Genomic DNA, 16,110 nt, shown 5'->3' with positions numbered 1-16,110 from the left:
TTCCCCATTATGGCGTTACCTTCTGTTATATATTATACTGGTAGTTCTGTTAACTTCTTTTGAAAGACTTCTGACAAATATAGCTTGTAGAAGATCAAGTTCATCTCTTAATTATAGCTAGTCTACTTGGGAGTTTTGTGGCCAAGGATACATGATCTTCTCCAAAATTGTAAAGAGTCACTGTGAATCAGTCTAATGTATAGTGATAGCTTGCAAGACAGCTTAGAGATGTTACTGATCTCTAAAACCAAAGAAAGGAGAATCAGGCATAAAGGAAGATTTTCGTCTCTCTGTCCATTGGGAACCTAAACAACCTTTTCAAACACAAAGACAAACCTGTTCAGAGGCAGAAAATCAGTGATTAGTTTTGCAAAGTAGCTTCCTAAATAGCATAAAGAAAAATCATCAAGATATTAGATACATCTTCACAGTGAAGAAGCTTTTTCAACAAAAGAAAGTTGAAAGGAAGGAACAAATCAAAACTGTTTTTCTCTGAACTATGACAGTATCGGTCCGTATCAGAGGAAAATCCCAAACCTTCTGTACTCAGGGAAAAAAGTATTTTTGAGAATTTATTGTGATTATACATTACATGCAATGTTAGCAGAATATGTAATCATCATGTTACTACTTAGAACAAAAATATGAAAAAAAAAATAATAATAACAATGTGGAGTTCCTTAAAAAAAAAAAAAAAAAAAAAAAAAGGAAATAACATGAAATTGATAAAAAAAAGAAAAGAAAATTTTATTAAAATTACTCATACTGTTTTCAAGGAAATACTATCGATGTCTAGGCTACAGATCTTCAGGCTTTTCACAAGTGTTTTTTGGTACTTTGCATTTGAACAATTTAGGAAAAACTTAAAGAAAACTAATTGCAGGGCATGTTATTAGCACTTAGTTACTGTAAGTAGTCTCAAGCGGAAGACATTCTTTAAATTTTGCTGTAAGCTGTCTTTTCTATAACAGTAACCACATGTATAAAGTGACACAACTAAGGCCTAGGAGATGAATGTGTTTTGTTTTGTGTTGTTTTTTTTGTCTGTTTTTGTTTTTGTTTTTTTGTTGTTGTTTTTCCATTAAAATGGAAATGTACTTATTAAAATGTACTTATGTACATTTTTAGGAAGAATATATATATGACTCTATATCCCTTTAAATTCACATAATAATTGTGTGTTTAATAATTTCTTTAGAATTAATTTCTTGAACAGCTAGACATCATGTGTTGTTTTTTTTCTTCTTTTGCAAATGCATTGTTTTGTATAGTAAAATGTAAAACTAAAAATAGCTACTTTGGAGAAACAGAATCATATTTGTCTGGTCAAATTTAATACTGTGGTATATATCCACACATAGAATGAACACCTATAAATTCATTGACTTAATTTCCTATAATATGCCTTTCCTAGCAGCAAACACAGAGGGAAATAATGATTTAAAAATTAATGTGGCAGCATGAGAAAAAAAAAAAAATCCTTTCTAAGATTTTATCAATTACTACTACATCTTCTGTTTAACAATTCATTTTAAAAAAGAAATCAAAATGAATACATACATATTTTTAAAGGGGCTTTTAGCTCCCCTGTACTTTATATGTAATAAAAGGCCATCAAAGGTTATAAAGACCATGTATTACAACACAGGCAAATAGTTACTATTGAAAAGAAAGAAAAGACAAAAAATAGGGAGGAAAGTACTTTTGGGAAACTTTGTGGGGCACAAAGCACAAAGGAATTGCATATACACCATTTCTTTTAATAATTTGGTTTAAATTGGGTCTTTTGTGCACATGTAACAAACTTGAGTATATTCATAAAGTCTGATATGTCCAGGATGCATTTGAGTCACATAAACACAGATTAACTGGTATACACATGTAATTGGGATGCAAAACTGCAATGAGTTCAATTTGCCTGGGATGTTTTGGAATAGATGTGCATTTATCAGTCAAGTGGAAACCTGTCAACAAATCTCTCATACATTGTGTGAAAACTACTACTACCCTAGCAGAATAAAGGTTCTTAGTAGCAAACAAACCTGCAGAAGAACTTCCTGGTTGGAGGATGGCTCAGTGAATGTCTCTTTGTGAAATACTCTTATTTGCTACATTGCTAAAAAGAACTTTCAGAATTTTGTACCACCTTTACACTCCTTCCTACATACACAAACTATTTTATTCAGTAATGTGAAAGGTTTCTGAGATTTCTGTGAAAAAAAAAAAAAAAATGGCTTCTTAGTAAATAACAACCCATTAAGAAAAAAATTGCAATTTCATTTTTCACCTTTGTCGTCCATTAACTGTAATAGCTTTTAATGTACTTTAAGAATTCTTGAGCCTCTTGGGCTGAAGGTAGAGACATACCAAAAACCAGTGTCTAAAGGTTATTTCAGTGATACTGGCTTTCTGTAACCTTTTATTTTATGGATCTCTGTATTATCTCTCATGTTACAAATTTGACTATATGTACTGTGTTTAGGGTCTGAGAAATATTGAAAGCTCAAATCAAGATTGATTTCACAATGTGCTAGATGATATACAGCCTGAACTCAATGTGTTAAGAAGTAGAGTGAGATTGCAGAACTGAAACATGTCAATTAAAAATATATTTGCAGATAGATACCCATCAAGGTCTGTTAACACCCTTTTATTTCCATTAAAAATGCAATATTCAGAAAAATACATAATGCATAAAAACTGTTTTGGAAAATATATATATATTGTATAAATATCTCTCTGTGTGTGAATGTATACAAAAATAAAAACGAACAAATAAAGTATGTTTACACAAGCAGTAACTGGGCAGCAGAGCTGTGAATGAAAATTCCATTTTAGGTCAACTGCTGACAACTGTCTTTCAAACGGGACTTTTTTAGAGAACTAGCTAAAATCATAACACTGAGCAGAAACATATTTTACGCAAAGTTCTGGAGTATTTGCTTGCTGATTTTGCTTGAGGACAGATCAGGTAGAAGAGAATATTAGATGATGTTACAAGTTCCTGAGTTTCTCATACTTCTAAAAATATTGTCATGTGTGTTTCTATATTTATCATGGTATGATGCGTATTTACTATATATATATATATATATATATATAAGTTTACTGCTTGAAATACAGACAATATCTATATATAGGATGACATATCATTATTAATTCCTTTTTTGATGCTTGACCGCTAACAGTAAAATATAATTCTTAAATTAACATGCAATATTTAAATTATTTTCTATTTCACACTGAGGATATTTTGGAATTTGAATATTTTATTTTATAAGATAGTAGTCAGAGGACTAAGATTGCTCATATCTCTGTAGAGAGGGACATAAAAATAGAAAGAAATACTGGGACTTTTTAATATGTGGATTTGATAGAGTTATACCTTAATTGCTGCTATCATAGTAGTCAAGAAGCAGTTATTGTTGATTATCTGAAAATTGCCTAAGAAATTTCCATTTATATCAAAGTTAAAAAGCTTTTTTGAAAGAAATAATTTAGCTTCTTTTGTGAACATGGTGAATATTTTATATTTTGTTATAGAAAACTGCATGCATATTTTCAACAGAGGGTCCTTCCCGTAGCACCTCAAATAACATATTCAATTTAAAATGTAAGCATGACATTCAGGCTTCATTTGCTGTTGGTGTCAACCTAAAAGTATATAAATTGGTGCAGACAGAAAATTCTAATCTGATGCCCTAGGGCCAGATTCAATAAAAGACTTAGGCATCTAAATTCGGTGTTAAAGCAAGTAACTTTTAAGTGTTTGTCCCCCAGAAAGAAATCTTGGGCTGACGTGAGCTGGAGCTTACATATTGCATAAGGTAGGTACTGCTAGACACGTACTTGTTAGGGGGTGATATAATCTGCCACTGCCTACAACATCCCTTAACAGTATCCAAGCCAGCTACTACAAAACGGGACCTAATGAAGTTAACAAGTAGAACTGTAGTCTGTCTAAGTCAATACAAAATATTTTGCAGCTACCTGGAGATAGCATATAGACTCTGGGAAGTGGACTGAGCTATGAATTCCACCTTGCAGATTCCCTAAGACCAGAGCCTGGGGTCATAAAGGTAAAGCTATGATGTTAAATTATACTTCCTTTTCCAGCATAATGCACAGTGATTAGGGATACTGCCCAGGAAATGTGTCACAGCTTCAATTCTCTTTTCTATCTATAAGGAATTAGGAATCACACCTCTAGCCTGAAGGAGGTCAGGGGTAGGTGGTTAACTTTTGTAGTCTTTGTAGTAATAACTAAAATCTACCTAAGAACTAAGTAATACTATATGTCAGCAGAAATTGAGGGATTTATCTAGAGCAAACTCTTAGGGTCATAGAAATTCTTACTGTGCCCGAAAAGACTCAGTCTCTTAATTTTAAGGTAACAAATTGAATGGATCTTTTCTAAAACAATGCTTATGCTTCATGTAAGTCCTTTTTTTGCAAGATCATACCTAGTAAAAACAAATATGCATCTATATAATAATATATAATTATATATTAATTATATTACATTAATTTATATTAATATATTATTATATTATTATATATTATTATATATATTATTATATATTAATATATATTATTATATATTTATATTATATATTTATATTATATATTATATTATTATATATAATTTATATTAATTATATAATAATATATAATAATATATAATAATCTATAATTGTACGTTACAAAATTAGATACTTGGTTTTGATGATGGTCATCAAGTACTTGAACTAACATCACATACTTGAACTTTCCTCCTTCTTCCCAGGGTCATTTGCAGTTCTACAGCCTGCTTACAGTAAATTTTGAAAATCTGTTATGCTCTAATAATCAAAAAAAGACTACTGGAAGTCTAGGGTAATTGACTATTTTGGATATATATATTTTTAGGTAATAACATCTTGAATTCTATATTAATTGTGAGGTGGAAGTGCTCTGCAGTGTCTCCTGCTGTCCCCCATAGTTCAGACTGGGAACCTGGCTGAAACACAACATAACTCTCAACAAGTCTAATTTTTTTTTTTATTTTTTTTTTCTCATGGAACCCAGAGAATGGGTGAAACTTTAGATGTGTCTTGCTGGGTCTTGCCCCAGCATGAAGCTGGACATGGCCAAGTTGCATAACTGGAGTCAGCAGATGGAACATGTTCCCAGCACCCACAGTTTACATGTTGTCTTTGAGAACAGAAACTCTTCCTGTTTTTCTGCAACAAATACTGACCCAGAGCCCATTGCAAATTTTCCAGTTTATTAGGCAGTAAATCAGATCCATAGAACCTAACTAGGTTCTTGGTAGGATAACAATAAACTGGTTGCAATGGAAGCTGAAAAAAAAATAAACCCATTTTTGCCACTGGCAATAAATCTGGCTGATTTTTTTAATAGAGTTACATATGATCTTTGAAAACTTACACAATTCATAGATCTGGTGAGAAAGATGATTAGCCCCCCTGACTCAACATAAATTCCGGTATGTTGATCAGATGTCTCTTTTATAAATTTTTTCTCCCTTTAAATTCTCTGTTGACAACAAATACATTTTCCCTGAGTTCAGAATACTTTAGAGATTTTTGGTCTTCTAATTTGTTTGATGGAAGAGGGGACAAGAAGAGAAAACACAGGACCATTCTGCTAGGAAGGATTTCTCAAGTTCTCACAGGTTCAATTAAAGGCCATTTTATACCTGCAGCTGATACATTTGTGCCAACAAATGTGTAGAAGAAAACACAATGATGTTTAAGGTCTTGTGGTACTTACTCAGAACATCTGTTCCCGCCCCCCCTCCCCCCCCCCCCGCCAGCCCCCGTTTCTCTTTCTTTTGAATCAGATGATGAGGGTGATGTGGCTTCAACTTTAAGAGCACCACCACCTAAATATATTTGTTTACATTTTTTAATGTGATTGCATTCTGACTGATTTGCAGTGGTTAGAAACAGTCTGGAAATCTGACTGCAGGCTCACAGTGACAGAAGTAGGTAATTACTATCTCCACAAATATCTATAAACTAAATCACTTGTTTTAATACAGATTAGTGCAATATTGAAGTTACAGAATTGGTATGAAAGACATGATAAATGTAGTCATGACAGAAAACAATTTTTAATTTAGTATACCCTATCAATCTAGATAGCCCATGAGTATTTACCATTAATTCAGTAGGCTGGAACTAAGGGAGGGGGGAGTGGGGAGGGAACAGAAAATAGGTTTGACCTAAAGACAAAAAGAATTCTCAGTAGTTTTACTGAGAACAGATCTTGGGGGAAAAAAAAAAAAAAAAAAAAAAAAAAAAAAAAAAAAAAAAGTGAACTGGCAACAGATTGGATATCTAGAATACCATTAAAAACAAAGCCTTAAAAAAAAAAAAACACCTGAATGACATATAAAAACAATAACAATTCTTAATATGTATTTCTGTTTGCAAGATTTACCAGTCTGATTACACTTAAGTGAGCAACTTCCAAAGGTGAAATAAAATCATTTATGGAAATTCAAAACAAACCTTTTTGATCACATCATATTTCACAGCAGGGATACAATTTGTAGGGGATGAGTGAGGGCACAGTATAAGCTTAAGAAGGTTGTGTGTGCAATGAACCAAACTAAAGGGTTTATAAAAAAGTAATGTTTCTATTAATTTTGGGGGTTAATCCTATTAAAAATGACACCTGTCCAGAATAGAAGTGTCCAGATTTTATTTTTTTCATATCTCACTGTTCAAACACAAGGCAGAGAAAGTATCATAGTTGATAAAATGCAAGATATGGCACAAAAGTCTTATTCTGAAATCTTTGCCACTGTAGACATTTTTTCCAAGTTGTTTTAATATCTGGCTAGTGTACCTTTTGATTTTTCTCTCACTGTGCTCAAATAAATACTTTTTCTTTTTTTTCTGATAAGTCCCAAAATATCTTTTCAAAGTATATTTCATATTTTTAACCACCGCTCCACCAAAATGTTCCTTCTCTATAAAAGTGTTTTAAATTTGTATATATTAAGTAAACATAATGCATGAAATATACCTTTCAAAATTCTACTGCCCGTCCAAATACCTCTGTAACAACCCTGTACAGGAACTTAACTTTGAATACCAACAGAGATGAAATGGTGTCAAAATCAGTATAACTGCACATGGACTATTCACCTAGATCAAACACTTTGGTCATATACTCAATTAAATTTAAATCCCATTATGTAATGTATACCAGCCTCATTTTATGTAATTCCCTAGTTTAATGGCTTGGTATTAGCCTTTTTCTTTTTTGCACACATGGACTAATTTTCATGGTGCTCTGTCCCTTTGGGAAGTATGTCATTAAAGTCAACTGAATGAAGACAGGAACTTAATACCTAAACAGGGTTGTAGAAGGGCCAGAGACACAATAGTAATATAAAACTGTTTTTCACTCATCTTTCTTCGTAATATTTATGAAATTCCTCCCTCAGATAAATATTGTTCATTAAAGTCAAGCACCACAAAGTAGAAGAATCTGGGAAGCTATAATCCTGTTATAACTGAATTTCTGAAACAACAATCACAGTATTAAAGGAAATCACAATTATTATTTAACTTTTGAAACAATACATTTTACAGTGAAACAATAAAGTACTCGTATTCATATTACCTTTCTCAATGTGTATTCTTTTTGACTCATGTCCCACATCATGACCAGCCAGATCACCCTCCTTAGGTCCAGGAAGGACATTTGGTGACAAGCCCATCAGCATTTGGTTCATAGATAGGCCATTCTGATGGACAGATGCTAGACACAAGAACAGGCAGAAACAAAATCAACCATCATTTTAACAATACAATTTTTACTTATTTTATATATTCTTACTTTTAATTATACATGAATCCTAATAATCATGCAGTTACTTAATTAGTGTTATCAGTACCCACACAATGAGGGAGCTTCGATATGCCTTCCTAAAAACAGTTCATTTTAAAAAGAAGAGATCGGTAACTTTGGACCCAGTTGGATACTTGTAAACATTTTCTTATTTAACAAGAAATGAAATGCAAAATGAAACAATCTGGAAAAGAATAGAAGGTTCTAAGTGAGACATTCATCATTTTGGTTATTTTTATTTTGTTTTATATGTTTTCCAAAATACGCTCCCTCACCTCCTTAAATTAAGCATTGTGACCTTCCAGGTAAGAAATTACTATTTTTCAGAAATATGCTGTATAACATCAAGTTTGCCAATAAAACATCTAGAAAAGCTCTTTCCAACTGTTCATAAACAGAGCTTTATGATTCAAACACAACTTGGAAACCCCTATATGGTAGTCTCTATCCCAATGTTATATCCCTAAAAATTGTGTTTACAAGAGACTTACACCATCTTCAGTAGACCATTTTTTCATAGGTAACCCATATTTCTGTAGTAGTCGTCTTAATCTTGCTGGCACCACAAAAGCAGATGCACATAAGAATCAGTTGTTACGTTAACAGGTCAGATAAGAGAGAAAAGGGTTGTTTTTTAGATAAGTAAGCTACTGAAATGATTATTTAAGGGACTCTGTTATGATCATCTCATTGGAAGAAAAAAAATGCAGAGCTCCCACTGTTATCTGCTGGTAGGTAAACAGAGAAAGCTAAAGTAGAAAGCTACCTCTTAAAAAAAAAAAAAAAAAAAAAAAAAAAAAAAAAAAGTGACATTCCTTAGCAAAAATAAGGAATTTTCTGTTTTATTTATTCGTTTACTTATTTTATTTAAGGGAAAATGAAAAAGGTATTTAATAAAGCAAAAATAGATGACAATTAAAAAAATAAAAAATCCATCTTTTGTTGTGTGTTGTTGTGTGGTTTTTTTAGCACTTTACCTATGAATTCATAAAAACCTGGAGAAATAGATAGATCGTATTATATGGGATGCTAGTCTGATCTGTACTCTCAGTCATCCAAGTGATAAGAAAACAGAATTCTCAGCTTGTCATGGACAGGCCTCATTTGTTTCCTTTCAGTAAATCATTTTTCATCACATAGTAAAGACAGATCTTTCATCTGAAAGTCAGTGAAGAGCCAGCTTCCTGAGTCTGCAGAGAGCCTGAATGGAAACAGTCTGAAAACTGCACATCTGCATCTAACCAACATGACTACATAATTCAGTTATTTCATAGCCTTCTATTTATATGACAAATACTCCAGTTCCACCTACTGACAAATTCCACCATGGAAATATGCCTTAAAAGCATAAAAATCTGCAATGGAGCAATAATAAAAGAAAAGGACAAGTGCAATATAAATTTAAGTTAATATCCATAAAATAATAGGCATTTAAGCCATCAGTGTCCAGTCTGGATTATAGAACCCAGAGTCTTTGTCACATAATTTACATCATTTACACAGAGCCTTGATAAAAATAGTGTAACTCTGAGACACCATGGTCTAATTTCACTCTGCCTCTTGTGAGATATGAGATGATAATACTCCCTGTATCATGTCTCACCATCACAAGTTTTTACATTTAAGGAGTTTATAAAGTACACATATTTTAATTGATTTAAACTAATTCTTCTCTTTTCCAAGCAATTTTATGATGTAAGATGTTGCTTATGAAGTCAGATTCAATTTAGAAATCAAACTAGAGTAAACAAATTAAATAAAACTCAATTTCTTTTTAAAAAAAAAAAGGTTTACACTACATGTTCAGTTCTAAAAACTAATCCAGCAAATTGCTTCCTGGTTGCAATTCTGTATTTCATAGCTCAAATCTTTATGTTTAATATGACATGATGGCAGTTTATATCAGTAACTGTTACTGTAGAATCAGGTATTATGAAACTGTAAACTGGGGAATATTATGTTGGGAGATAGTTATTGCAGATGAACTTCTGAACACGATACCTATGAGATCTATTTAAGACGAGGGCATTTTGATTAGAAAAACCATCTGCCCCTAATCAAATTTAAAGTGGTGACAAGGAGAATAATGTGACCTACGGATTCTGTCTGAAGAGCTCTCAGTCCGTGCAGGAGAGCTGGACACACTGCTGCTTCGATGAGAGGATGGGTGGCTGCCAGGTCTTCGACCCTCTTCAAGAGAAGGAGGAGGAGAAGGACTGTCTGGAACACGTTCCTATACCCCATGAAAAATAAGTTCAAAAAAAGGCATGTTAAAACTAAAGCTTTGCAGCTTCCAAACATAATTTCCCTAAACTGTATCTACCTCCTAGGTCACAACCTACTTTTTTTGCCTCTGTTGAGGTGTCCAGGATTTGCAGAGTATTATCAAAGGAAACTTAACAATTTTAGGACTCTAGATCTAGAATAGATTTTACTATTCAGCATTAAAGTTTCTCTCATCTGACCAGGATTTTAAACCGCCTTCCAGACTACTTATAAAAATAAAGCACTTTATTTTTTTATTTTTTTTTTTAGTCACTCGAATCAGCATGCTGTTGACCCTATGTCTGAAAGTGTTGTCCAAATGCATCTTGAACTCCAGCAGGCTCAGTGCTATGACCACTGCCCTAGGAAGCCTGTTCCAGTGCCCTCTCAATGAAGAATATTTTTCTAATATTCAACCTGAACCTCCCCTGACATGGCTTCTTTCCTTCAGGTCCTGCTGCCACAGAAAAGAGATCAGCACCTTCCCCCTCCACTCTCATTGTGAGGAAGATGTAGGCTGCCATGTAGGCCCCTCAGTCTCCTCTCCTCTAGGCTGAACAAACCAAGTTATGATAGCCGCTCCTCATATGTCTTCCCCTTCACCACCTTTGTAGCCTTAATTTTATTTCTGTACATATTTGCAATCAAATATTGTTCGGTGTACTTTGGGGTTTGGGCTATAAATTCCATTCCTAGTCATACCTATTTGTAAGTGTTAAATACATGGGAACAAGTTGTATCTACTTACTGACTATATTATACCATTTTAATCAGTGCTCAAAAGCAGTGACACACAATTCAGCTCTTAGAAGCAAGGACAGTGATACTATAGTTTATCATACAAGCTATTGAGATGATTGTCTGACATAGGTGTGTATCCTAATTTCTGTTTGGATTGTTCACATAGACAAAAACTCCTCTTCTCTAGGCTGAACAAACCAAGTGATGTCAGCCACTTCTCGTAAGTCTTGCCCTCTAGACCCTTCACCATCTTCATAGCCCTCCTTTGGGGTTTTCTAATAGTTTTATGTTTTTCTTATATTGTGGCACACAAAATTGCACACAGTACTTCAGGTGAGACCATACCACTGCAGAGTACAGTGGGACAAATGCTTCCCTTGACCTTGGAATGGTGTGCTTGATGCACCTCAGGATATGGTTGGCTCTTTTGGCTTCCAGGGCACTCTGTTGACTCATAATCAAATTCCCATCAACCAAAACCCACAGATCCCTCTCCATGGGGCTGCTATCTACCCTCTCATACCCTGTGCAAATATCCAGGACTGCCCTTTCCCAGGTGCAGAATCTGACACTTGCACTTGCTCTTCATATTGTCTCATTAAACTTAAAGTCCAAATGACTGCTAAGACTGTGAAGCACAAACCTGGAATGAACCACATTTATTCTTACATTGTTTTTCATTTTTGGCTTTGTAACTACTTCAAAGAGGGGGAAAAATGCCCACCCACATTTCTCTATCAAGAGGAAAGCATAGCTAGGAGGAGCTAAAATGTGCTTCAAGATGTCCCTTGATTTTGAAAGTTAGAGCATGAGGACTGTGATTGTTTGAACTGCTGTGTGGAAACTGTAGCAGGGAGATACATCCAATATTTACAAAGAACTTTGACAGATACAATGAACAAAGAGAGATGAGTTCAGAATAGTCCTTCACAGAAAATTATCTGTCTTCCCCTGCAGTTTTCTGTTTAGTGCTAATAGCTCCCAAGACTCTGTCATTGCTAAAATAGATGTGAATTAGGTTGTTTTGGTCAAATACTGATAAAAATAAGTAATTCTTATAATGGAAGTCTAGAGGGGGGCCTGAAAATGTTAAACTTCTTTCTTTCTTTCTTTCTTTCTTTCTTTCTTTCTTTCTTTCTTTCTTTCTTTCTTTCTTTCTTTCTTTCTTTCTTTCTTTTTTCAACTGAAATCCTGGTTTCTAATGAAACTAACAAAGAAGTTGTATACATTCAACTACTTAAAAGCTTTCAATAATGAAATAATACACAATATGTTTAATAACATATATGAAAGCTTCCTGATGCAAATGTCTTAAAGGTGTTTGTTTGTTTGTTTATTTTTCTGAAGAGAGCATCATGTTCCTCACACGTTAGCAGCAGTCATTGCTCTTCATGCACAATAGGTAGATGAATATTTATTTTGTTGAATGCATTGTTGAATGCTGTGAAACAGCAACACAACTATCAATAGTAATCAATAGATCCAGGTAAGCTTTATAATAAATATTTGCTAAACTTGAGATTGTAATTGCAAAGGGATTCAATGGGAATTATTGAAGGAGTGGAAGAAGACCTTTCAGAGCAATGTTTCAAAACATTTATGTGGATTCCACTTTAATAGACTAGGATTTTTAAGTCAAAAACATTGATGAAGATAGTTTAACTGCATCCTAGCCCTAGGCTTATTATGACTTTGATTGTGTTTATATGTCCATGAACTGGGAATTCAAGAGGAGGATTATAATTCAGATGTTTTCCAAATGTAGAAGATTTATTTCTTTAGATTTAAACATATTTAAGCATGCACAGTGTACAGATTTGGTATAAATTGAAACACAGTATATCTAATCATTCATTTAATATATAATTTCACTGCTTGGCATGCAATATATTGTTCTTAGAAGGGTTTCATTAAAATGAAATCCAGTGAGCATGTAAGATTTGAATACAGAGCTGCAGAGTAAATTAATTTATTTAAACAGCTTAATTTGTTTATCCTATTTATTTATGTGCGCTTTTACAGCATGTATTATGAGAAGGAGAGACCAAAAAGAATGCACAGAACAGAAAAAATATAATTATCATGCAAACAAAACAGATAATGAGTTCTATTCACATATAATATGACATAACAGAAAACTCTATGAGAAAACTATATATACTGTCTTTATCCATTCATTTGTAAAATACCCTTTAACCTAACAAGAAATAGGATTGAACTATGCAGAAATGGGGAATGAATTAATTGAATAACTTAACTCATTTTTTATATCCTTGCTTCATAATTCAACAATCAATAATATAGTCCATAGCAATTTTTTGTCTTTATCAAAGCTAGCTGCAATAATAAATGGAAATTCTGCTAATAATATAATGAAATCCTCTGTAGCTCTAAAAAGTCACAGTGATAAGCTAATGGCGCTGGAATGTCAATATAAGCTGTCTTCCTTACTACAGATTTTTGTGTATAAAAGATGGATTTTGTCTGTGGTAAAATATTAACTTTACATTTAGAATGACTTCACTTAAATTTTCTCAGAAAAAGAAATGTGCAAAAATGTATTCAATAAGTAACTCAGATGATCAGAACTTTTTTTGTAACTTCTGCAAAATGTCACTTTTTTATAAGAAAAAAATATATAATTTTGGTGTTAAAATCCTGACAATAGAAAACATCTAGGATATGGTCCATTGTCCAGTATTTTTCCTAAAACTTGTTCATTCTTAGGACAAACTCAATTCTACTTAATTAAAAGACAGGGAACTCCTGGAAAGAGTCCAGCAGAGGGCCACAAAGATGATACGGGGCCTGGAGCATCTTCCCTACGAGGAAAGGCTGCAAGACCTGAGTCTGTTCAGCCTGGAGAAGAGAAGACTGAGAGGGGATCTTATCAATGTGTATAAATACCTGAGGTGTGGGAGACAGAGGGATTTGGCCAACCTCTTCTCAGTGGTTTGTAGGGATAGGACAAGGGGCAATGGCCACAAGATAGAGCACAGGAAGTTCCACACCAGCATGCGAAAGAACTTCTTCACGGTGAGGGTGACAGAGCACTGGAACAGGCTGCCTAGGGAGGTTGTGGAGTCTCCCTCTCTGGAGATATTCAAGGCACGTCTGGACGCCTACCTGGGCAGCCTGCTCTAAGGAGCCTGCTTTGGCAGGGGGGTTGGACCCGATGATCTTTCAAGGTCCCTTCCAACCCCTTCAATTCTGTGATTCTGTAATTAAAGATATTTCTAGAGAATCTGGTGTTGGCTTGTAATGTCATTACACTAGTTGTCTTCCAGCAAACAAAACAAACAAACAAAAAGAAATTGAGTGACTTTATTTCAAATCTTTTGCTAAAAATCTAATTATAAGAAGAAAACTGTGAGAGGTTCAGTTTGAAATAGACAAATCTGTTTGTTGGTATCTAAATGCAGTTTTGACACATTAGACAGATATGATATGCTTACTTACAGATATGCTTGCTTACTCATGAGAAAAAGTAGTGTGAACAATTTAGTGCATATGTTGCAATTTAAGATAGGTTGAGCCGACATTTCAAAATACGTAACTCTCAGGCATCAGAATTGGAGGTTAATAAGCAAATGGACAATGCACTTCTAAGGGACAAATTCGCAGATTTAGAGCTAAATTTATTTCAGTGTTCTTTACAATCTGATACAAAGAATGAATTCTAAGTATTTAAGAATCTCATGTTTAACTCTTCCAAAAATTCTTCTACCATAATTGGAACATTCACTACAGGGACTGCTGTGTTCTTACCCCACTTACCCCACTGATTTTACCCCACAAGTTACAGACCCTCAATATCAAGTCCATTTTATAAATAACAGAATTGTTCTTGTGAAAAAGGTGTTGTTTTTGTTTTGTTTTCCTTTAACTCACAAATAACAGAGATTTTAACAGTTTTGGAAGTTATCTCTAAAATTAGAAAACACTCCTTTTTTTTTTTTTTCATAATTTTTTTTCAAGAACATAACCCACAATATAATACTCTCTCAGTTTGTCCAAGTAAAACAGAAACGTCTTTCTGTACTTATCAACACTCCTCTACATTTTTCAAAGAGCTCTTTGCATAAATGCAAAGACTATACTCTAAGATCTCATTCCACAAGTTCCTAAGTAAATTCTTATTATGAGTTATCTGAAAATATTGGAACCAGAATGGTACCAGTATGATAACCAGAACACCATACATACTTTCTTCCTTATATATGCTTTTTTTTTTTTTTTTTTCCTTCTTACCAGGTACTAAAAGGTAGTTATTCAACATTAATCTATTTGAATCTTTTTTTTTTTTTCTTTTTTTTTTCTTTTTTTTTTTCTGCTCCAGCAGCATGCCTTCATTCTTTGGAAAGTGCATCCTTACCAGAAGTCTTACCCAAATACCTACCATCAGGTAAACTTGATGGAGTTCAACTGTTGGTCCCTTTATCACTATCCTAAATTATATATTTCAGGTAATAAGTATAGGATTAATCCATCTGCTCCTAAGATGACAGACAAGGAAGTATACCTTCTAGGTTTTCACCACTTCAGGCTTCCCACAAACATTCTTTTATTCTTCACCTTTCCCATTCCTTAGTGACAAAATTCCATAATCATTCTAATAAAATTTGAATGTGACTACTTCCAATAACCATCCATTTATTTTATTATTATTATTTTTTAATCTTCTGCATATTTCTCTCCTACAGGTAATTTTAGTCTTTCTCTTTTGTTCTAATTTGCTTCTCCATAAGACTCATCTCTTGGGCTTAGTCATCCTTTAAATTTAGGCACAGACTGAGTTTTAGACATACAACTGAGATTATCTGAAGAGGTACATCACTATTAATACTATTCAACTTTCTTGATGCTCTTTAGTGTTGAAAAAACTCTTTTAAGGACATTTCTGCTTTAAGTCATGCAGAAGATAAAATCATGTCCAATGTCATACTTTTCAATAGTTTGGGTGACTTTCTACTGGGGGAAGGATACATGACAAAAAATGTTCAATACACTGTTAATTTTCAAAATTAAAAACAGTGTTATTTTTTTTTTTGTTTTTGTTTTTTGGTAAAATTATAATAATTTCTTTCCAAATGACCAAAGCACAGCTTCTTACTCTTTCGTTAACTAACTGACCAATTTTGAACTTGAGTTGACAAGTATGTCAGGAATGGCTTTCTTGTGAAATGACATACTTATTTGATATTGTACTTGTTGAAAGAGTGAAAGAAGTGAATC

General features: G+C 33.4%; 1 protein-coding gene across 4 annotated transcripts in view; it reads right to left on the bottom strand.

Annotated features, from left to right (window-relative positions):
- Nucleotides 1–16,110, bottom strand: part of DACH1 (dachshund family transcription factor 1) — a 375,540-nt gene that overhangs the window by 98,098 nt on the left and 261,332 nt on the right. For all 4 annotated transcript variants that reach the window (XM_040540578.1, XM_040540569.1, XM_040540595.1 and 1 more), the window contains 2 exons: nt 9,967–10,102; nt 7,642–7,779 (listed from right to left, as the gene is read on the bottom strand). In XM_040540578.1, coding sequence (XP_040396512.1) covers nt 7,642–7,779; nt 9,967–10,102 — 274 coding nt within the window. The remainder of the gene's footprint in view (nt 1–7,641; nt 7,780–9,966; nt 10,103–16,110) is intronic.

Source organism: Cygnus olor, chromosome 1 (assembly GCF_009769625.2).
Source record: "Cygnus olor isolate bCygOlo1 chromosome 1, bCygOlo1.pri.v2, whole genome shotgun sequence".
Lineage (NCBI taxonomy): Eukaryota > Metazoa > Chordata > Aves > Anseriformes > Anatidae > Cygnus > Cygnus olor.
Note: the sequence above shows the minus strand (reverse complement) of the source record. Positions and strands in the feature narration are given on the sequence as shown.